Here is a 23,110-nt window from a genome sequence, read left to right on the forward strand (position 1 = left end):
CTGCCCCCAAGACAGAGAGCTCCTGTCTGGGGTGCCAGGGGCGAGTCAAGACTTGACCCTGTGGGTCGCAGCGCGCCTGCTTGATAGCAACCAAGGGAGGCTCTGGAATGGATTCAAGTTGCAACTTGCATGAACTTGGTCACGACTTGACCCAACGAACCCATCTCCCCTGCCTATTTCTCAATTCAAAACCAGCTAAAACCTCACCAAACCAATCCAAAAATCAAGACCAAATATCAACACAGCATATCCACCAGTTTAACAACAAAACCTATGCCTTAAACCACTCAAAACATCAACACATACCCAATTCCATGATCAAAACCTCAAGTCTTAAACAAACCTTAAAAACAGAGTAAAAACCAGGAATTTAAACTGAAATCCTTACCTCAAACTTGAATTGAACCCTTTCTAAAGGCAGAACATAACCCAAAACTCTTAAGCCTTAATTCCCAAGCTTAAATCCTCAAGTTTAGCTTCAAAAATCTCAACCTGAGAGAGAGAAAGAGATGATCGAGAGATTGAGAGAGAAGGAATATGTTTTGCTGCCTTAACCTTCTACAACCCACTAAATTTTAAACATATCTAATGGTCAAAAGACCAAAATACCCCTAGGGTCATCAAAACCTTCGCAGCTGCCCAAGGGCAAAACTGTCATTTCCCGTCTATCCCGTTAATTATAATTAACGTCCTCCAATTCTCGTTACTCCCAATATTCTCAAATAATAATTAAATCATATCACATTACCTGTTTATTCCCAGTAATGTACTAAGCATCAAATTACCCCTAGCTCACCCTAAGCCCGGTAATTAACCCCGTTATGACCAAACTGCTAACTTGCAACCTAGGATCGTCTCATGTCAAATAGCTCGAACATGTCCACATAACAACGTGGCCTCACCCATAAATCACAAACATGCACATAAATATACAATTATGCTCTTAATAGATCAAAATTACGAAAATGCCATTCTATTAAGAAGTGGACCCACATGCATGCAATTATCATCATATAATAATATAACTCACATAATCATGCATATAATCACATAATTGCATATTAAATCATTTATGGCCCTCCTGGCCCCCTAATCCAGGCATTAAGCCACATAGGGAATTTTGGACATTACAGAAGAGTAGCTCCAATAGAAATAAGAACTTGGTTAATTCCAGCCAATTGGACTTCAACTTTGAAAGCATCAGTCAAGCGATTGTCTTTGAGATACATATTAAAGTTAGGAACAGTGTAGTTATTATTATTCCTGCACTTAATGTAGTCTCTATGGTTGCAATGCTTACATGTTGGTTGTACGCCCTGATTTTCCCACGGGCTGAGACACGGCCTAATCATGTCTACCACGTGGACATCCCCAAGACCGGAGCTGCCATCGTAAGATCCTACCTCCTTAGCTTGAGGTAACCTTAAGGACTGAGTCTGGACTCTGAAGGCCACAAGTCGAGGGAAGCATCCAGCTCATTGTACGAGCTAGAGTTGGAGGCTATGATCTTTTATAAAGTCAACCACGCAAGGTAAATGTGCATATATCAGATATCACGTGTCTGATATACCCCTGACTTCTTGAACACGTAGCATGAACGTGCGTATTCTGGCACCCACGACTGGGTTGGGCCATGCGGCCCATTATCCCCCTTACCTATTGATTAGACCACACTTCATGTGTCAGGTTTTAGGAATTAATCATCACTACTAGAAATATAGGTTTTTACTTCAGTTTTTATAGTGAGCATACAAAAAAAGCGAAGTAAAAACGTTTTCAAACTCTTTTACTTCGCATTTCAAATTGGCGCTCTGAAAAAAATTACTTACTACTTCGCTTTTTTAAAAAAACGAAGTGAAAAATTCATAGTGGAGAGGGTCGTGTTTGTTTGCACAAGCCCTTATATTATGTTTAGAGGTAATAAAAATGCAAAAAACTGGCCAAACCAAACGCGGCCCTTGTGCACTTTTAACTTCGGTTTTTTGGTAAAAACCGAAGTAGAAAGTGGACTTTCCACTTTGGTTTTTACCAAAAAACCGAAGTTAAAAGTCTCCAACGGGTATAACTTAAGGACCTTTAACTTCGGTTTTTTGGTAAAAACCGAAGTGGAAAGTCCTTTATATGCCCATTCCCTAGACCCGAACGGTCATCTTCTCAAAACCCCTTTCCCTTCTGTGCAAAAAGAAACCCCCAAAACCTCCATTAACCACCGTGAGCCAACACCCATTTTGATTCTCCAAGCTTTTTTTTTTGTTTTTTCTTTATTTCTTGCAATATTTCTACCCTATAAACCGAAATATAGTCCAAAAATCTTTTTTTTTTTGTTTTTTAGAGAAAAAAAGGCATTTGGCCGTGGGTTTTTTCTCCATTTGAAAGTGGTGTTTATTGCCGGATTTTGGCCGGATTTTTGACATTGCAAGGGGATTTTGAGCTTCAAAACAGGTATAGATTACTAAAATGTGGTTTTGATGATAATTTTTTAATTTTCCATGTTTTTTTAATTTTTTTTATTATTCCGAATTTAAAATTAATATAATTAATATTTTATTAATTTTTATAATTATTTGTTTATTTTGTTAGTTTAAATAATGTGATAAAAATTAGGTTTATTATAAATATATATGCATATTAGTTAGTTTTAGAAATTTTTACAATAGATAAATTTGTTTTTTAAATATTTGAAAAAAAATAACTTGAAGATGATCAAAGTGTTGTTCATTAGTTTCATTAACTAGTTTGATTTTTTTTATTTATTGATTTGATAATTAATTATGTAGTTTACTAATTATGTAATGTTTTAGTAGGGTCGTTGATTGAGTGGTGAACTTTGTTGTTCATTTCGGGTGCATTGAAGATTAATATTGAAGGTTAGTTATTTTTTGTATTTATATTACTATAAGATTTATGTATAAAGATAAGACTAATGTAATCATGCATATTAGATTTAGTGAAAGTTATGTTTGAAAATTAGTGAAGTAGGCTCTGGGAAATTTGCGTGCTGTGGTGATATAAGGATGAATTGATTTATGCTTGATTATTTTGTTTGTTTGTATTGTTGTTATAGGAAATTTTGAAATTGCGGTATGCTATAGAAACAGAGGATACTCTGCCGAATTTTTAAAAAAATTTATAAGACTAGAAACTAATAATGATAGATTCATCTATGCTTGATTATTGTGTTTGTTTTAAATGGTTTTATAGGTAATTTTTAAATTACGGTATGCTATAGAAACAGAGGATACTCTGCCGAATTTTTTTAAAAATTTATAAGACTAGAACCTAATAATGATGGATTCATATATGCTTGATTATTGTGTTTGTTTTTATTGATTTTATAGGTAATTATGAAATTACGGTATGCTATAGAAACAGAGGATACTCTGCCGAATTTTTAAAAAAATTTATAAGACTAGAACCTAATATAAGTTTTTTTTCTAACTTATTAGGAATTGAATATTGTTATTAGTATGGATAAATCATGGATGCTTGAGAGGAGAGAAACATCACAATTTCAAGATGGATTCAACAAATTTTTAGAGTTTTGCCTAAAGAATTGTAGTGATCCACAAAAAATTTGTTGTCCTTGTATCGATTGTGGTAATGGAGTAAAGGGGAATATTACCATGATAAAGGATCATGTATTTTGTCGGGGATTTGATATGAGTTATAGTAAATGGTATTGGCATGGAGAATTATTAAATGATGACCCATATCCATTAGGTAGGCGAGGTGTAGATGATTTTGAGAGTAATGATTTTGATGATCATCCTATAGAATTGCTTGATGAAGCACAAGAAGAGTTTTTTCATAATCCAGAAAAATTTGATAGTATGGTTAGAGATGCAGACAGACAATTGTTCAGTGGTTGCAATAAACTAAGATTGCCCACAATGGTTAAATTTTATAACATAAAAGCAGAAAATGAAGTTAGTGATAAGTGTTTCAGTCAATTTTTAGCTGCTTTCAAGGAGATTTTGCCGCTAGAAAATTGTTTTCCGGAGTCTACATATGAAGTAAAGAAAACATTAAGTTTGATAGGGTTAAAGTATGAGAAGATTCATGCATGTCCGAATGATTGTATTTTATATCGTAAGGAGTATGCAGACGTGGACGCTTGCCCAGAATGTGGTTTATCACGGTACAAACCTAACAAAAGTAAAGAGATTAGGAAACTTATTCCTCAGAAAGTGCTACGGTACTTACCTTTGATTTCGCGGCTGAAGCGATTATATCGAAGTGCAGAACACTCTAAGAACTTAATATGGCACGAGACTGGACGAGTGAAAGATGGTAAACTCCGGCATCTTGCAGATTCACAGGCCTGGAAGAAGGTAGATTATATCAATCCAGAATTCAAAAATGAACCAAGACATCTTCGTCTTGGTTTAGCTGCTGATGGAGTAAACCCGCATAGATCTCTTAGTAGTAGGCATAGTTCATGGCATGTCTTCCTGGTTATGTACAATCTTCCTCCTTGGTTGGTGATGAAAAGGAAGTTCATGATGCTTTCATTAATGATTTCGGGCCCAAAACAACCAGGACATGATATCGATGTTTACTTGGCACCATTAATTGATGATTTGAAAGAGTTGTATGAAAATGGTGTTGAGGCATATGATGGTTTTAAAAAAGAAGTGTTTAATTTGAAAGCGGTGTTGTTATGGACTGTTAATGATTTTCCAGCATATGGTAACCTATCAGGTTTAAGCACAAAAGGTTACCAAGCTTGTCCAATTTTTTGCACCAACACAAGGGCCCGTCGCTTGTCAAATGGACGCAAAATGTGTTATATGGGTCATAGACGATATTTGCATTTAAGTCATCCTGACAGAAATAAAAAAAAAGCATTTGACGGTACTGTGGAACGAGACATTGCTCCTTTGCCATTGTCAGGTGAGCAAATTCTTAAGGAAGTAGAAAAAGTTGACTTTAGGTATGGGAAGAAGAATAAAAACAAAAAAGTCAATGGATGTTTTCAAAGAAAATCAATTTTCTTTCAACTTCCTTACTGGAAAGATTTACTCGTTAGACATTGCTTGGATGTCATGCACATAGAAAAAAATGTATGTGAAAGTATAATCGGTACATTACTTGATATCCCAGGTAAAACCAAAGATGGTTTGTCTAGTCGTTTAGATCTTGTTGAAATGGGTATAAGACACCGCTTGGCACCTGAAGAAAAGGGGGCTCGCACATATTTGCCTCCTGCTTGTTTTACATTGTCTAAAGAAGAGAAGCAAGCCGTATGTCAATCATTGGCAGGGATGAAAGTGCCTGATGGTTACTCATCGAATGTTCGAAACTTGGTGTCTATGGAAGATTTGAAGTTAATTGGAATGAAATCACATGATTGTCATATATTAATGCAACAATTACTTCCAATTGCCATTCGGTCAGTTTTACCAAAAAAAGTTAGAGATAGTGTGACAAGTGTGTGCATCTTCTTTAATCAACTATGCGGAAAAGAATTGGAAATGAAGAAGTTGAATGCATTGCATGATGAAATAGTTGAAACCTTATGCAAGCTTGAAAAATATTTTCCACCATCATTTTTTGACATCATGATACATTTGATGGTCCATTTAGTAAGAGAAGCCAAGTTATGTGGGCCAGTTTGGGCGAGATGGATGTATCCATTTGAAAGGAATATGAAGGTGTTGAAAGGATATGTACGTAATCACCATCGCCCTGAAGCTTGTATGGTTGAGTGTTATTTAGCTGAAGAAGCTGTGGAATTTTGTTCAGAGTATATGGTTGGAATCGACACAATCGGAATTAGCAAACCACGGAATAACTCGGATGGAGTTGATAGAGGATTACCAGGGAAAGGAACAGTAGTGACCATATCTCGTGCAGAATTAGATCAAGCTCATTTAGTTGTGTTGGAAAACAATCCCGAAGTTCAACCCTATATAACGTAAGTTATAGATTTAATAAACATTATACTCATTTTTATGTATAATTGAAATTTTAATATGTTGTATTTTGTATTGTAGTGAGCACATGGAGTTATTACAATCAATGATTCCCAACAAGGTTAAAAATAAACATAAATGGATTATAGATGAGCACAATAAAACATTTAGTCGATGGTTGAAAAATATTATTCTAGCAAGGTTGGGAGAAGAAAACCATGGAGTGTCGACAGAGTTTGAACGCATATCATTTGGACCAAGTGTTCATGTAATAAAGCACAATGCTTACATTGTTGGAGGAAAACGATTTCACACAAAGTCACGAGATGATGCTCGAATGGTTCAAAATAGTGGAGTAAGTATTGTGGCAGAAGCAGTGCATTTCGCTAGTGCAAAAGACAACAATCCAGTTGCTGGTACTATGGCATATTATGGGGTTGTTGAAGAAATATGGGAACTTGATTATTCCTTATTTCAAATTCCTCTGCTCAAGTGTTCTTGGGTGGACAACAATGTTGGGGTTAGAATTGATGAACTTGGATTCACTTTGGTTGATTTAAGTAAGAAAGGTCACAAGAATGATCCTTTCATCATGGCTACCCAAGCAAAACAAGTGTTTTACATAACTGATCCTGCTGATGATAAAAGGTCAGTTGTTTTACGAACCCCAGAAAGGCAGTTTATAGAAGATGAAAATGACGAAGAAAACGATGATTTGTTCCATGACAATTTTATTGTTGGACAACCAATACATGAGCAAGTTGAGAAAATCCATGATTTCCATGAAGTTGATGATGATGGGGAATATATTAGAAATGATATTAGAGACGGAATATGGGTAGATTGTGGATCAACCAAGAAAAGAAAATGTGTCCAGTGAGTAATGTATTCATTTTTATGTTAAATATGTATTTATTTATGTCATAATTGTAACGTTAATTCTTGTTTATGTGCAGATGACAATTTCTGAAGGGGAGAACACACCAAATAGGCGAGGCCCAACAAAGAAGAACAATATCAATAATCAAAAAGCTAAGGGAATAAAGAGAAATATTCAGTTTAATGATAAAGGTCAACCTATAGGGAAAGCATATAGTGAGATGCAATCGTACCTTGGAGTTAAAACTAGGAGAACGGTCTCTCTCAATTATAAGGATTGGAGACAAGTCCCACAAGAATTGAAGAATAGAATATGGGAGGATGTATATGTAAGAAAATATTTTATGAATATTTTAATTACTTTAATATATTGATCATTTTCATGAATTACTTTGCATTTCATTAATCATTTTCTTTCTATTTCAGGGTGCCTTTAACATTCCAGAAAATTGGAAACCAGAATTAATGAAAAGTGCGGGAAGAATGATGAGAGATTTTAAGACCAACATCACTAGTGACTACATCTACCCTTTGGCAGAAGACGGTCTGATAGATGAACTCCAAATCCTTCCTAAGAAATATCCAGAACTTGACCTAGAAGATTGGAGGACATTTGTTAGCCACCGTTTATCTCCTGAGTTTATGGTACTATTGTGTATATCTATTATGTATATGATTTATTAGTTTTGAAATACTAATAATTGCTTAAAAACTTATTGTTACCTATTTAATGTAGGCTTTGCGGGAAGCACAACGTGAAAGATCTCTCAAATATACTTCGAGGCATCGTACATCTCGTAGAGGGCTTGCCAATGTTAGAGAGGACCTGGTAAGTAATTCGCATCACTATTTTATAACTGTCAACTTGTTATGAAGAATATTGCACTCACCAACTTTAATTAATTGTTGTATGTTGTAGAAAACTGAACTAGGTGTGGCAGATGTAGAACGGTACCAAGTATGGATAAGAGCACGAGAAAAGAGGAAGGTTCTTGTTACAGATTTGGACAAACAAATTGAAGCAAGAATTGTAAGTGGTTTCAAGCAAGTATTTTAAAGTAATTTAGGAATGATAAAGTTCTTATAAGTCACTAATATAAGTGACCACTGGTTTTTTCCACAGAATGAGCTGAAAGAAAAAGTTAGTAGTGGAGAAATCATTGCAAAGGGTCGGAATGACATATTAACGCAAGCTTTAGGGACACCTGAGCACCCAGGGCGTGTTAGAGCACTTGGGTATGATATTATTTTTTATTTGTTGCATTTAACTTAATTCTATAATATTTTAGTTTTAAAATAAATTTGGTTGATTATTGTAGGTCGTTTGCGAAGATTTCGTCCGTCTTTGGAAGAAAACCAAAAATAGCAACAGAAATGGCTGATGTTGTTAGTAAGAAAGATGCAAAAATTGCGAGGCTCAAAGAAGAACTTAAAGCTTTAGAGGAGGAAAAAGCTAAACAAGCAGGTGGGTTAGATGATATGGATGAACACGACAATGATGACGAGCAGAGCGACGAAGAATACCACACACCGCACATGCAGGATGACACACCGTACATGCAGGATGTGTTACTTTGTTCGGATAATATTCATAATGTGGTGGCAGAGGGTGTTATCATTGATGGGGTGGGTCCACTGACTATTCATGGTGTCCAACTGACAGACGAATATGCGAGGGTGCGAGTCACCAAAATGTTACAAGAGGATGCTGAAATCTCATGTTCTGTTGGGGAGATACAATATGTTCGAGATACTTATGACACATTTCTTCCTTGGCCAAAAGATTTAATTATGACTGACCAGGTATAAACGAATTCTTTAATTTGTTACCTATTAAAATATTTGTTGGTCCAGTATTTTAATATTATTTTAACTTGATGTTGTGTAGGGTCCTCTAAGAAAGAAACCTCCTATGTCAAAAAGTTCATCCAAGGATATGTCAAAACCTCCTATGACTAGCCCGCATCTGTCATCAGCTGGGTCTCACATCAATCCAGAAAACACTCTGACCGAAGGCCAACCATTTGCCGATCACATCATGAATCGCATCCATGTTAGCCTTCAGTTTATGGTGAGAGAATTTTGCAGAGTTAAGGGAATAAACTCAGTCGTCTCCATTCCAGTGGACCCAACATTCATGAATCGCGAGTCAATATTCCTAACTTCAGAGGATGTGGAACAAGTTGCTACCTTGCATATGATTGGAGGCTCAGCAATGATATTCGGATTAAGGTATCCCTTAAACTAATTCTTTGGAATGATAGGAATTTAGAATCAGTTATGAGTACTGCTCTGTGATCTGTTGAAAATTTTCATAGACATTGAATGTTTACAGGTTTGGGAAGTCCTATTTATAGGGGAAACTCTGCCGAAATTTTTCAAAATATTTAACACTAAAGAAAATTTTGCAGATGCATTTGGGAGTCTCTATTTCCAAATCAGCGTGTCTATTGCAAGTTTTATGACATTGAACGTCTTAGCATTAATAATGTTAACGATGTAGAGCGATCAACCATTGACTTGGCGAATTGGTTGATGACCATGGATAGAGTTGGTCAACTTTACTTTATACCTTGGAACATACGGTAAGAAATAGTGTAAAAAAATTTTATTTGATTAGTCATATATTAAAAATTTAATTATTTTACTTAACATACGCTTCTTATTTTAGGGAACATTGGATGTTGGTGATTGCTATGCCAAAAGGAAAAATCGTGTTCTTAGATCCATTGAAATCACACAAACGTCCAGAAGAAATTGATTCAATGATAATGAGGTAAGTTTTAAATTTTTTAAAATATTTCTTAATATGCAACAAATATTACATGTTACTACATTTTAATAACTTTTTTTAATAATTTTCTTTTTAAATAGTGCATATTATAGAGCTTCTTCCAATGCATTACTCGGCAATCCCACAAAGATATTCAATGTTACATGTCCAAGACAACCACAAAGTCATGAATGTGGTTTTTATGTCTTGAAGTACATTAGAGATCTTGTACGGGCATCAAATGCAATGACTACCCTAAAAGAAAAAGTAAGTTCATTTTTTATAATTTATTTGCTATCGATAATCTATGAAATTAATTTATATTTATTAATTTTACAGTTTGGTGGGAAGACGCAATATTGTGAGATTGCAGACCTCTTTCCAATCCAACACGAATGGTTAGCCAAATTGATACCATACATTTATCAGTAAGCCTATTTTTGTTTAGTTGTAAGTTTAGTATTTTGTAAATGTATTAATGTTAAGGCTATGTAAATGTATTAATGTTAAGGCTAGTTATCTTACTTAAGTACTTGTATTTTATATGTTTATGTACAACATTTTTAATTAATAAAAGTTATCATATATTTATTCAAAAAAATTTCTTAACCAATTTCAATTGTAAAAATATATATAATTGTAATATTATATAATTAAATTGTTGAAAAATAATTAGGCCAAAAAAAAATATTAATTAGATCAATTAAATAAAATCAGGCCAAAATATATATATATTTATATAAAAATAGAAACCATCCATTTAAAAATAATTAGAAACATATATTAAATAAAAAATGCGGGCACTTTCTACTTCAGTTTTTAGGTAAAACCGAAGTAAAATGTACACTTTCTACTTCGGTTTTACCTAAGAACCGAAGTAGAAAGTCCCCTTTTACTTCGGTTCTTAGGTAAAACCGAAGTAGAAAGTGTACATTTTACTTCGGTTTTACCTAAAAACCGAAGTAGAATCCCCACTTTCTACTTCGGTTTTACCTAAAAACCGAAGTAGAAAGTGCCCAGGATGCTAGCGTATATACACTTTCTACTTCGGTTATTAAGTAAAAACCGAAGTAGAAAGTGGGGATTCTACTTCGGTTTTTAGCTAGTTTTTACTTCGCTCCGAACTACTTCGGTTGCGAATTTTAGCGAAAACCGAAGTAAATCAAGCTTAAAAACCGAAGTAAAAGCCCTTTTTCCTTGTTGTGCATAAATGTCACAGAATTAACATGACAGGTAAGAAGGTCACGAGATGACCTTCTTACCAACTCCCAGGTGCCCTCTCCTATAAATATGGAGACCCTGGGAGTTGCAAGGGGTGGGATTTTATTGTGTAAGAAATACCCTGTAAAAGAATACCAAGCATATAGCAATAATATTGACTGGTGGAGTAGAAGGATTTTAACCTTTCAACCACCTAAAAAACGTGATTGTGTCACCATTCCATTTACAAAGATCATTCATCTATTTCGGTTCAACATAAGCACTAATCCCTTCCTCTTATTTTCTTAATTACCTGTTAGCGAAGAACCGCGTCAACAGTTTGGTGCTTTCATTGAGAGCTAGTCAGATTGGTGCTATCGCAAACATCCACTATGGTGACCACTCGATCCAGATACGGTAACGAGACGGAATAGCATGATGGGCAGGAGGCTCATCATATCGCCATCCCCGGTGAACAAATTCCTGAGGTCCAACAACGGCCGGGCAAACACGCGGTGGGCCAAGATGACACTGGAAGTTCGGCGCCCCGGCCACCTAATCCAAACCCATATTTTTACACTGTGGTAGAGATGGAAAACGCTAAGCTGAGGAGCCAACTAGCGAAAGCTAATCAGCAAATTAAGGAGGTGTTGGCCCGACTACCCCCTCTTACAACCGACGCTAACGTCGGAAAGAGGCAAGGCGAGACTCATAAGTCCCGCCAGGGTAATCGCTCTAGGCCTAGCCGCTCGGACAGACCTCCGACAGCCAACTCTATTCCCTCATCGCACCGTCGAGAGGCAAACTTTGAAGAAATGCCTAGAGCTGAACAACAGTATAGTCGTTCGGTCCAAACTTCAACTCCCAGCTCCCAACCAGCCTCGAGTGCGCCCAGGAGAGCTCGAGAAAATTCCAGAAGGAGATCCGGGGAGGGCTCACAGCATCAGCCCATCCCCACCAGACGTCCTGTGCCTCGTCCAGATCGCCAAGCGCGGGACCCGCAGGTTGGCAGGGCCGAAAGGCCCCCACCTAACTTGATCCGCCCTGACGGAACCAGGATTGCATCTCTGGTCAGGCATCCTTCGTCTCCAATAAGATATCCGTCTCGTCCTCGGCCCATCCGAGATATTCCAGCCTACGGAAGTAGCAGGAGAAACCCGCCGTCCGCAGGACCTTCCCAACGCAGCAGGGCGCCGAGAGAGAGCCCGGATCCTCACCCCCAAAGGAGGACTCCGAGCTTCTCTAACAGGAGCTACTGGACCGGCAATCGCCAGAGTGACCTTTCTGGTAGAGACCTGCGTGAACATTTAAGCTCGGTACAAAGTCCTCAAACCACCCAGGGGGCGACCTGCGAGATCGCCTAAACTCTCATAGGGGGGAACCAGTAGGTGGCAGCAATGCTCACTCAGGGGGAGATCTGTCCGAGGTGGGTAACGGTGGGAACGCCCCAAATAACCTATCTCAAGATAGGAAGGGCAATAACCCACCAAATGTACGCAGTGGATCCGGAGTTGTTGACCAGCCCCGGAATAACCAAGGAAATCAGGACAAAACCCTTGAGCGCCTGGCTCAGATGGAGGAGCTAATGAGGAAGCTCCTGTCGGAGAAAGATAAAGATGAATATGATTCGGGGGACGAGCTGGAGCTCTTCTCCCCCAGCATAGTAGCAACGGCATACCCACCCGGTTTCCGTATGCCACACCTGTCCAAATTCAACGGAGATGGAGACCCGTCGGATCATCTGGGGATGTTCAACACCCTGATGATGGCCCACAACATTGGCCCTGAGCTGAGGTGTCTGATATTTCCCTCCACACTGACTGGACCAGCCAGGCAGTGGTTCAAGCAAAGCAAAATACAATCAATCAACTCTTGGAAAACTTTCTCGGCTGACTTCAAAAGGGCATTCTGAGCCTCCCAGGCTGCCCACATCAAGGCCGACTCTCTAGCTAACGTGAGGCAGCAACCCGACGAGCCTCTGAAGGCTTACCTAAGCAGGTTCGCAAACGTCGCTGCTCATGCCAAAGACGCGGATGACAGCTCCAAGCCCATGGCCTTGAGGACTGGAATCCTCGTCGGAGGGGGACTCTGGAAGGATATAAAAATGAAGGGAGTTAGCTCAGTGAACGAGTTCCTGAATAGGGCCCAGAAATGGATCAACTTGGAGGAGGCCGAAGCCTCAGCTGCAGGAACCAGCCAGGTCCCTGAGCAGCCCGCTGGAGTGGGAACGGAGGTCGTGACAGCGACCCAGAACGTTACACAGAATAACCAATTCGGCAGAGGCAAAAGAAAGGGGAACGACGAGGGCAGCCAGCACAACCCAAAGAAGAATAAGTCTGTAGACAAGTTTAAGCCCGTCTACGCGACTTATGCAGAGCTCACCCACTCTAGGGAGAACATCTTCCTAGCTAACTCTACTCGCCTCCCCTGGAAGAGGCCAGAGCCGTTGAAGCACCAAAAGGGGAAGAGAGACACCTCCAAGTTTTGCCGTTTTCACAACGACGTTGGCCACAATACTGATGATTTTAGGCATTTGAAAGATGAGATCGAAACTCTCATCAGAGCCGGCCCCTTAGCTCAGTACGCGCGGAACAGGGTTCCAGCAAGTCGACCTGCTCCAGAAATCCCGGTCAGTCAGCCCGGGTCTCGGATAGATCAAGATGTCCCTCCTCCCGTGATAGGAGGAGAGATATCCACGATCTCTGGAGGTTCGCATTTAGCTGGGGCGAGCAGGGGTGCCCAGAAGAGGTACGTAAATGAACTCAAGGCGTATAATGGAGTAGAGTTCATCCCGGAGCAGCGTCTGCCAAAGCAGCAGCGATTGGAGAGGCAACCAATCATTTTTACGAAAGAAGATGCGGGCCATGTCCAGTTCCCTCATAACGACCCTCTGGTCGTAGCAGTTCAGCTCGCTAATCGGAAGGTTAGGAGGGTGCTGATCGATAATGGGAGCTCGGTAAACCTTCTATTCCGGTCCACACTTGAGAAGATGGGTCTAACTGTCACCGAGCTGAAGGCGACCTCCATGATGCTGTATGGTTTTTCGGGAGAAGGATCAGCGGCTATAGGGACTATCGAGCTGGTGATCACCTTAGGAGAAGAACCTCGGACAGTCTCCAAACTCCTCGAGTTCATGGTCATCGACTGCTCCGCTGCATACAACGCAATTTTGGGCCGACCCACACTCATAGTTTTGAGGCCGTCACATCCGTTCGCCACCTTGCGATGAAATTTCCTACTTCCACGGGAGTATGCACGGTCCGTGGCAATCAGCTCGCTACCCGGGAATGCTACAGCATTTCCATGAAGGGAAAATCAAAACCCAGGCAGCTAGCAATGGCCATCCAAGGTGGTGGAGAGGAATCTCAGGAACCCTTAGCTGATCCTGAGATTGAAAAACCTCAGAGCGCCGAAGGGGAAAATATCGTCTTAAGTGAGGATATTGACCCCCGAATAGGTGAGGACAAATCCGAGCTCCAGGCTATTGAGGAGCTCGAGGAAGTAAACATCGATCCGCAGAACCCTTCACGGATGGTCAAGCTCGAGAAAAACCTCTGTAACAAGAGGAAGGCGGAGCTGATCAGATTTCTACAAGATAACCTGGATGTGTTTCCGTGGTCACACGAGGACATGGTAGGAATCAGCCCGAGTGTCATCATGCACACCCTTCATCTGGATAAAAGCGTTCCTACAAAGTCCCAGAAGCAAAGGCGCCTGGGAACAACCCAGGCTGAGGCCTTAGAGGAAGAAGTAGCCCGGCTCAAGAAATGCGGCTTTATCCGTGAAGCCAAGTTTCCGATTTGGGTTGCCAACCCCGTGCTGGTCCCGAAGCCCAACAGGAAGTGGCGGACCTGCATCGAATTCTCCGACCTGAATAAAGCCTGCCCCAAAGATTGTTTTCCCTTGCCAAGGATTGACCAATTGGTGGATGCCACAGCGGGGCATGAGCTCATGTCCTTTATGGACGATTACTCAGGCTACAATCAGATCGCCATGAATCCGGTGGACCAGGAGCACACCAGCTTCATGACCCCGACTAACGTTTATTGTTACAAGGTCATGCCATTCGGGCTGAAGAACGTCGGTGCTACGTACCAAAGGTTAGTAAATAGAATGTTCGCAAACCAGATTGGGAAGAACATGGAAATGTATGTTGATGACATGCTAGTCAAGTCAAAGACTGCCGATAACCATGTTTCCGACCTGGAGGAGTGCTTCAAGATACTACGGGAGTATGGCATGAGGCTTAATCCACAGAAGTGCACTTTTGGAGTCGCATCGGGAAAATTCCTAGGTTTCATCGTCAATACCCGAGGAATCATGGCAAACCCCAACAAGATCAGATCATTACTCGAGCTTCCCTCACCCAGGTCGTGCAAAGACGTCCAAGGCCTGACAGGAAGGGTGGCAGCCCTCAATCGGTTTATTTCAAAATCCACCGATAAGTGCTTGCCATTCTACAACCTGCTCCGAGGAAATAAGAAGTTCGAATGGATAGAAGAGTGCGAAAGCGCTTTCCTCGACCTGAAGGCACATCTGGCCGAGCCACCCATATTATCCAAACCAAAAGAAGGAGAGCCCCTTTTTCTCTACCTAGCTGTCACAGAGGATGCAGCTAGTGTCGTATTAGTCCGAGAAGAAGACCGAGTTCAGAAACCTGTCTATTACATCAGCAAGAGACTTCTCGGAGCTGAATCCTGATACCCTTTGATGGAAAAATTGGCGTTCTGCCTTATCACAGCCTCCCGAAAGCTCAGGCCGTACTTCCAGTCCCACTCAATACACGTCATGACCGATCATCCTTTAAGGCAGGTTTTGCAAAAACCTGAAGCATCGGGACGTCTGTTAAAGTGGGCTATCGAACTCAGTCAGTTCGAGATTCTATACACCCCACGAACTGCTATAAAAAGTCAGGCCCTAGCCGATTTTGTGGCAGAGTGCACAGGATTCCGGGAGGACCCTGTAGAAGGCTCACCCCAGCTCACCTCGTCCCAGGCGTCGTGGAAGATCTTCGTGGATGGATCATCCAACAAGAACGGCTCCTAGGCTGGAATCATTTTGATATCCCCTGAGGGACATAGATTCCACTCGGCGCTGAGATTTGGATTCAAAGCCTCCAACAACGAGGCCGAATACGAAGCTTTACTGGCCGGGCTAAGGATAGCCCAGGAGCTGAAGGTGAGCTCCGTCCAGTGCTTCAGTGACTCCCAGCTCATGGTGAACCAGGTTCTGGGTGAATATCAAGCACGAGGACCCAAGATGGCTACCTACCTAGCGAAGGTAAAAGTTGAGCTGTCTGCGTTTGGGCGAGGCTCAATCGAGCAGATACCTCGGGAGCACAACGCTAACGCAGACGCTCTTGCCAAGCTCGCCACCTCCGGGGAAACGGAGGCTTTTGGGGTTAGTTCCCGTAGAATTCTTGGAGAAACCAAGTATAGAAGAAGTCAGGACGGAGGTCGAGATGATCGACGCTAGGCCGACCTGGATGACCCCCATCCTTGAGTATCTCACCGAGGGAAAGCTACCTGAAGGGCGTAATGATGCGCGGTGGGTACTGTACCAGGCCCCAAGGTATACGATGGTAGACGGGGTGCTGTACCGACGTGGGCACTCCCTACCTCTCCTACGATGTGTTCTTCCAGGCGAAGCAAAGGCCATCTTGCAAGAAGTGCATGAGGGTTTTTGCGGGGATCACACTGGGGGGCAAAGCTTGGCTCTAAAGGTCTTAAGACAAGGATATTACTGGCCCACTCTGTCCAAGGACTCGATCTCGTAGGTCAAGAAGTGTGACAAGTGCCAACGGTTCGCCACAGTTGCCCAGGCTCCCCTAGTCGAGCGGAAGATGATCTCTTCCCCCTGGCCATTTTTAGTTTGGGGGATCGACTTGGTTAGCGCCCTCCCTACTGGAAAAGGCAGGGTCCGCTACGCCGTGGTGGCCATCGACTACTTTATGAAGTGGGCTGAGGCAGAACCTTTGGCGACGATAACTTCCAAAAAAGTCCTCGACTTCGTGGTTAAGAGCATTATCTGCCGATTTGGGCTGCCCAAGAAGATCGTTTCCGATAATGGGACTCAGTTCGACAGCGACCTATTCACCGAGTTTTGTGAAAGGTACGGAATTGTGAAAAGCTTCTCCTCCGTGGCCTATCCCCAGGTGAATGGCCAGGTCGAGGTCATCAACAAGACGTTGAAGGTGAGCCTTAAAAAGAGACTAGACGAAGCCAAGGGAGTCTGGCCATAACAGCTCCCCCAGGTTCTGTGGGCATACCGGACCTCGCATCGGACTCCTACGGGTCATACTCCTTTCTCCCTGACCTTTGGGAGTGAGGCAGTCCTCCCTGTAAAGATTAAGATACTTTCGCATAGGGTCCAGGCATATGACCAGGATCGCAACCACGAGCTACTTTGCGCTTCCCTTGACTTGGTTGGCGAAAGACGAGAAGATTCGCAACTCCAGCTCGCACATTACCAGCAAAAAATCACTCGTTATTTCAACTCAAAAGTCAAAAAGCGCGCCTTTAGCATTGGCGACCTGGTCCTCAGGAGGGTTTTCTTAGCCGGTAAGGATCCCAAAGATGGAGTATTGGGACCGAACTGGGAAGGGCCATATCAAATCATTGAGGTCATTAAAGAAGGAACTTACAAATTAGCTCGGCTCGATGGAGGGGCAGTCCCACGGACTTGGAACGCCATCCATTTGAAGAGATATTATCATTGACCCCCCTTGTAAGGCCTAAAAGGCCATTTTTTATGTATTAAGCAATGAGAATTAACTTTTCGTTTATGATTGTACATGTTTACAAGTGTAATCTAAAGCAACCACGAAAGACCCTTTCCTAGTTACTTGGGGGGCATATGGTACCTGGATATAACCAGGTCACCTTAAAGACTTAGAAGTTAATTCAAATCGATTGATCGTTGTTTTTCTTAAAAAAATGCGAGATATTAATAAAGGATTAACGCGAACTAAGTCCTATCCTGGATTTAACCAGGTCGCCTTAAAACTTAGAAGTTAATTTAAATCGATTGATCGTTGTTTTTCTTAAAGAGCACGAGATATTGATCAAAATTAATGCGAACTAAGTTTTCAAACTAAGTTCCTGGATATAACCAGGTCATAAAACTTAGAAGTTAATTTAAATCAATTGATCGTTGTTTTTCTTAAAGAGCACGAGATATTGATAAAAATTAACGCGAACTAAGTTTTCAAACTAAGTTCCTGGACATAACCAGGTCATAAAACTTAGAAGTTAATTTAAATCAATTGATCGTTGTTTTTCTTAAAGAGCACGAGATATTGATAAAAGTTAACGCGAACTAAGTTTTCAAACTAAGTTCCTGGACATAACCAGGTCATAAAACTTAGAAGTTAATTTAAATCGATTGATCATTGTTTTTCTTAAAGAGCACGAGATATTGATAAAAGTTAACGTGAACTAAGTTTTCAAACTAAGTCCCTGGACATAACCAGGTCACAAAACTTAGAAGTTAATTTAAATTGATTGATCGTTGTTCTTCTTAAAGAGCATGAGATATTGATAAAAATTAACGCAAACTAAGTTTTTCAAAATAGTAACTAAAATGCGTAAAGGCAAAAGGAAGTAAATCGAAATGGAAAGGCCCTAAGCTCCACCAGGCTGCCCCGTGGAAGTCACCGTCTCGTCCTCCTGCTCGGCTACGACGGAGACTTCCCCGGTCTCAGAAGGTGCCTCTTTCTGAAGGCGAGCTTTAAACCCCTCCAGCAAGGGCTCCCAGACGTCCGCTCCCAAGAAGGAGAAATCACCGTCTGGGTTGTAGACCCAGCAATGGTAAAGCATGTCCTCCATGGCGGAGCTGGAGGCTGCCTTCTCGGCTTCCAGGGCGGCCTTGGCCTCCTCGGTCCAGCCTTCGCAGTGTCTAGCTCTGCCCGCGTAGCGGCGAGGGCGGCTTTGGTGGCATCGACCTCTTGGAGCTTAGGACGGGCTTCAGCCAGCTCGGCCTGCGCGGCCACCAGGGCATCCTTGGCTTCCCTTTCCTTCTGTTGAGCCGTCTGCAAGGAAGTCTGATGGGCGGCCAAGGCCGTCTAATGCTTGCCCCTCATATCCTCGAGCTGGGCCTTGGCCCTGGCTATGCTCCGGTGAAGGGCCAAGACACTCTGCAAAAACAAAGAGGTAACTGCCTTAGAAAAAAAAAAGAGGAAAAACAGGGCAAGGCATAATAATCAAAAATCATAGAAGGGTAAAGTCAGCTTACCGTTAGGGCCATGCCCAATGACAACTCCATTACGCCCACCGGGCTCCTGGTTTCGATGGCCCGCAGCTCCCTCTCGTTGAAGCGGTTGAAGTGGCTGACGGCGTAGCTCGCCGTCTCATACACCGTCCCTCGAAAGACATCTAGAATCTTCTCCAGGTCCTGGGGGTCCACCGGGATACGTACCTCGGGGGGCGCAGTTGCCGAGGTCCCGAGCTCCGCCCCTGTGTCCCGGACAAAGGCCGGAGCTCGCGGAGGGGGTGGGGGCATGTTCTCCACTACAGTAAGAGGTGTAGTTTCCTCGACCTGGGCAGCTGGGGGCGGCTCTTTCCCCTTTGCAGGGGACTTGGTTGGGGTCCCAGCGGCTTTCTTTGCCACCCGGAGATTCTTCATTTTGGGCCCAGAGGCCCCAGCTGAGGAGTTCCCTCCGGTGAACATAGCTCGCAGATTCTTTTCCCCGGGCTGAGACATCTCCTCTGGTAAAACGAAGACAACATCAATATGTCAGTAAGCAGTCATGCAAAAATAAAAACGAAGGGCAAAAAAGGCGAAACTCAAGTATATATATATACTAAAAGGAATCCTACCCCCCGAGCTAGAAGAGGAATCTATGGTTACGACCATCGGCCCCGGAGCTTCTGCGGGGAATCTAAGACAATTATTTCTCGAGCTGGCGCGGGCTCTGGATCCGAGGCTGTCTCAGGACTAGACTCTTCTACGTATTTCCTAAGACCCGGAGCTACGACACCCTCCCAGAGTGATGGCCATGACCGAAGGTTAGTCCCATACTCCTCGAATAGGACTGACCTAAAGGCTAGGGTGTTGTCTACGACTATGGTACCCCTAGGGCGACTACTTTCGTAATCCAGCACGAGCTGGTCGACGCAATGGAGCAGGGTTTCATCAAAGTCTGGGTAACTTCGATGGCGTTGGACGATCTGTTTGGGATTGAACCTAGCTAGCCGAGGGTCTGCAGTGGCCCTATCTAAGGTCCTAAACATATATGGGTTACCTTGGTCGGAGGGACCCGCAGCTGCTCCAGACCAGATCCTCTCCTCGTCCGTTCTTTGGGAAACCTCCAACGCCCACTTCCTCGTCCTCACGAGGGGCACCTCGTCCTCCTCATCCTCGTCCCCCGCGACCTCCTCCACGAGGATAGGCCTCATGTCGCGAGCTGGGGGAGGCACCCGAGGCCTCCTTAGGTTCAGAGTCTGGCCTGGGGAGATCAGCTTGCAGGCCAGCATCGTCTCATCTATCACGAGCTGGCGATAGTCCTTTTCACTGGGGGGCAAGCCCACCAGTGTCTCGTACTGGCTCCCGAGGATCACAGACTTCTCTGTCCTCGCGAAGATAGCTGCAGAATTAATCTAAGTCGGAAATGGATACAGGGGGAGCTAATCGATACTTAACTTACGAGCTAAGGTTGAAAGGCACTTACGAGGACGGTTGAAGTAGTGCAGCTCGCAGTTTTGGAACCCCGTCGACATAAAGAATTGGTCTTTGAAGTCGTTGGGGTGGCTGGGTAGCTCGATGACCGCAGCCGTGTTGGGGAACCGGGTTAAGTAATAGAACCCGTCACCTCGCCCCCGCTGCTCCAAGCTAGCCTTGAGGCAGAAGAAATACAGAATGTCTGCAGGAGTGGGGACCTCCCACTCCTGTTTCAAGAACAGGTATCTTAACCCCGCCAACAAACGATAAGAGTTGGGGGGGAGCTGGAATGGGGCCAACCTCACGTAGTTGAGGAAATCGGCGAAGTACTGGTTTAGCGGGGGGAAGGCCCCCGCCTTGAAATGTTCGTCGCTCCAGGCCGAGAACACCTCATCAAGCGGCGCGCAGCTCCGCTCGCCTTCTAGGGGAGGTCGGGCAATCATGATTCCTCTCCCCAGCTCGATGTTATGGGAGAGGAATATTTTGTTTACCCTCGCCTGGTCAGTGATCTTCGAGACGATCTTCTCCGCCTCGAAGAACGCTCTGGGAGCCACCTCGAGCTCCCATTCCACTGCTGGCCCGAAGCTGGGAATCGAGGATTCAGCCATCACCTCCTTTCCCTTGTTTTGTTGGGAGGACGAGCTGCCTACGGACTTCTTGGGAGCGTTCTTCTTGGGTCCCATCTGGTCGCCTAGCAAACAAAAAGAAGAAATTTTAGAAAAAGGCGACCTAAAAATGGAGAAGAATCTGAATGTGTTTCATTGGCACGAGCTGAGGTAAGCCCAGCCCGTGGAGAGTGAGACCACGCGGTTCTTCAAACACGCGTCTGTGCTCTCAACAGATCCCCGATTACTCGGAATTCGTGTGTCAGGAGGGTCAGGATAGAAATTTGCCTTGGAAGGAAAGTTTCGGTAGGTGAGAGGTGCAAAACCGCCTGTGAAGCGTGTCCCCTAAGCTACCCGGTTTTGCACCCAAAGTACTGGATACTTTAAACCAGCATACCTAAAATCCTACCCAGAAAATTTCCCCAGAAAACGCACCCTATAAACAATGCTCTTGAATGGTTTTCTACTGCAAACGATACCCTAACCTAAAAGGCTTTCACCCTTCATGCCCACAAAAAACCAACGGAACATTGCATGCAGCTACAGTAAATATTTACCTAGGCTACAGTGAAAAATAATTTCAAAACATGCACAGTCAGGAGACTTACAGAGTGTTCTGGTTGAGAAGAGGATGAAGGGATCACCTGGGTTGGGGCTTCGTCGGAGTGGTTGATTCCAAAGCTTCAAGGGAGCCCTTGCACCTGAACTTCTGGAGTGCTAGGAATGGCGGCCGGAAAGAAGAGGTTTTTTCTTTTTGAAGATGAAGAAGAGAGAAGAAGAAGAAAAATTCTGAAAATTTTCAAATGAACGGGTGGCCACCCCTTTTATATACGTGAAGGGCCACATGAGGAGGGCCGTTGGATTGCCTTGATGTGGGATCCAAGGCCCTCCACTCGAAAGACGAAACGACGGCTGAGTATAGGCTAGGCCATTTAATGCGGTTCTCGGAAGACGTACCGTCACCAACCACGATGTTCCACGTATTCGGCACCTGCGTAAAATGTGGAATATGAAGAGTTCATGGGGAAGCCTAAAAGCCCCTACTGTGGCCCTATGCGACGTCGTGTACCACGAGCAGGGGATTGGGGGGTAAATGTACGCCCTGATTTTCCCACGGGCTGTTAGCGGGCTGAGACACGGCCTAATCATGTCTACCACGTGGACATCCCCAAGACCGGAGCTGCCATCGTAAGATCCTACCTCCTTAGCTCGAGGTAACCTTAAGGACTGAGTCTGGACTCTGAAGGCCACAGGTCGAGGGAAGCATCCAGCTCGTTGTACAAGCTAGAGTTGGAGGCTATGATCTTTTATAAAGTAAACCACGCAAGGTAAACGTGCATATATGAGATATCACGTGTCTGATATACCCCTGACTTCTCGAACACGCAACATGAACGTACGTATTCTGGCACCCATGACTGGGTTGGGCCGTGCGGCCCATTATCCCCCTTACCTATTGATTAGACCACACTTCATGTGTCAGGTTTTATGAATTAATCATGAATGTCACAGAATTGACATGACAAGTAAGAAGGTCACGGGATGACCTTCTTACCAACTCCTAGGTGCCCTCTCCTATAAATATGGAGACCCTGGGAGTTGCAAGAGGTGGGATTCTATTGTGTAAGAAATACCCTATAAAAGAATACCAAGCATATAGCAATAATATTGACTAGTGGAGTAGAAGGATTTTAACCTTTGAACCACCTAAAAAATGTGATTGTGTCACCATTCCATTTACAAAGATCATTCATCTATTTCGGTTCAACATAAGCACTAATCCCTTCCTCTTATTTTCTTAATTACCTGTTGGCGAAGAACCGCGTCAACATTGGTATTTCCTCATTCGCGTGTCTAGCATACCCATTCGGCAATCGATTGGAAGGCATTTTCTGCCATGAAGGGAAATAGCTAAAAGTATGGCACCAAAATGAATATGGGTGAATCCTTGCTCAATCCACTGGGGAATAAATTCATGAGGGTTTTGTAAAGTAACGAATTGGACCTCAGGAATAGGTCTCAATTGACACTCACTAAATTTAGAAGCTTGGATATATTCTTTTAGGGCTTTGTAGGAGGGT

General features: G+C 43.0%; 3 protein-coding genes across 3 annotated transcripts; 2 read left to right on the plus strand and 1 right to left on the minus strand.

Annotated features, from left to right (window-relative positions):
• Positions 1-7,226: 7,226 nt before the first annotated feature.
• Positions 7,227-8,227, plus strand: LOC133785422 (uncharacterized). Its single transcript, XM_062224662.1, has 5 exons — positions 7,227-7,439; positions 7,531-7,623; positions 7,714-7,824; positions 7,918-8,016; positions 8,210-8,227. The coding sequence occupies exons 1-5, from the start codon at positions 7,260-7,262 to the stop codon at positions 8,225-8,227; spliced, it is 501 nt and encodes a 166-aa protein (XP_062080646.1). The 5' UTR covers positions 7,227-7,259.
• Positions 8,228-8,498: 271 nt separating this feature from the next.
• Positions 8,499-9,140, plus strand: LOC133784181 (uncharacterized). The gene is made up of 2 exons (XM_062223644.1): positions 8,499-8,597; positions 8,683-9,140. Exons 1-2 carry the CDS (start codon positions 8,586-8,588, stop codon positions 9,040-9,042), a joined length of 372 nt encoding a protein of 123 aa, XP_062079628.1. The 5' UTR covers positions 8,499-8,585; the 3' UTR covers positions 9,043-9,140.
• A 9,073-nt stretch (positions 9,141-18,213) lies between these two features.
• On the minus strand, positions 18,214-19,692 carry LOC133782496 (uncharacterized). The gene is made up of 3 exons (XM_062221812.1): positions 19,584-19,692; positions 19,000-19,472; positions 18,214-18,901 (listed from the first exon to the last, which is right to left on the minus strand). Exons 1-3 carry the CDS (start codon positions 19,618-19,620, stop codon positions 18,830-18,832), a joined length of 582 nt encoding a protein of 193 aa, XP_062077796.1. The 5' UTR covers positions 19,621-19,692; the 3' UTR covers positions 18,214-18,829.
• Between the last annotated feature and the right edge of the window lie 3,418 nt (positions 19,693-23,110).

Source organism: Humulus lupulus, chromosome 6 (assembly GCF_963169125.1).
Source record: "Humulus lupulus chromosome 6, drHumLupu1.1, whole genome shotgun sequence".
Lineage (NCBI taxonomy): Eukaryota > Viridiplantae > Streptophyta > Magnoliopsida > Rosales > Cannabaceae > Humulus > Humulus lupulus.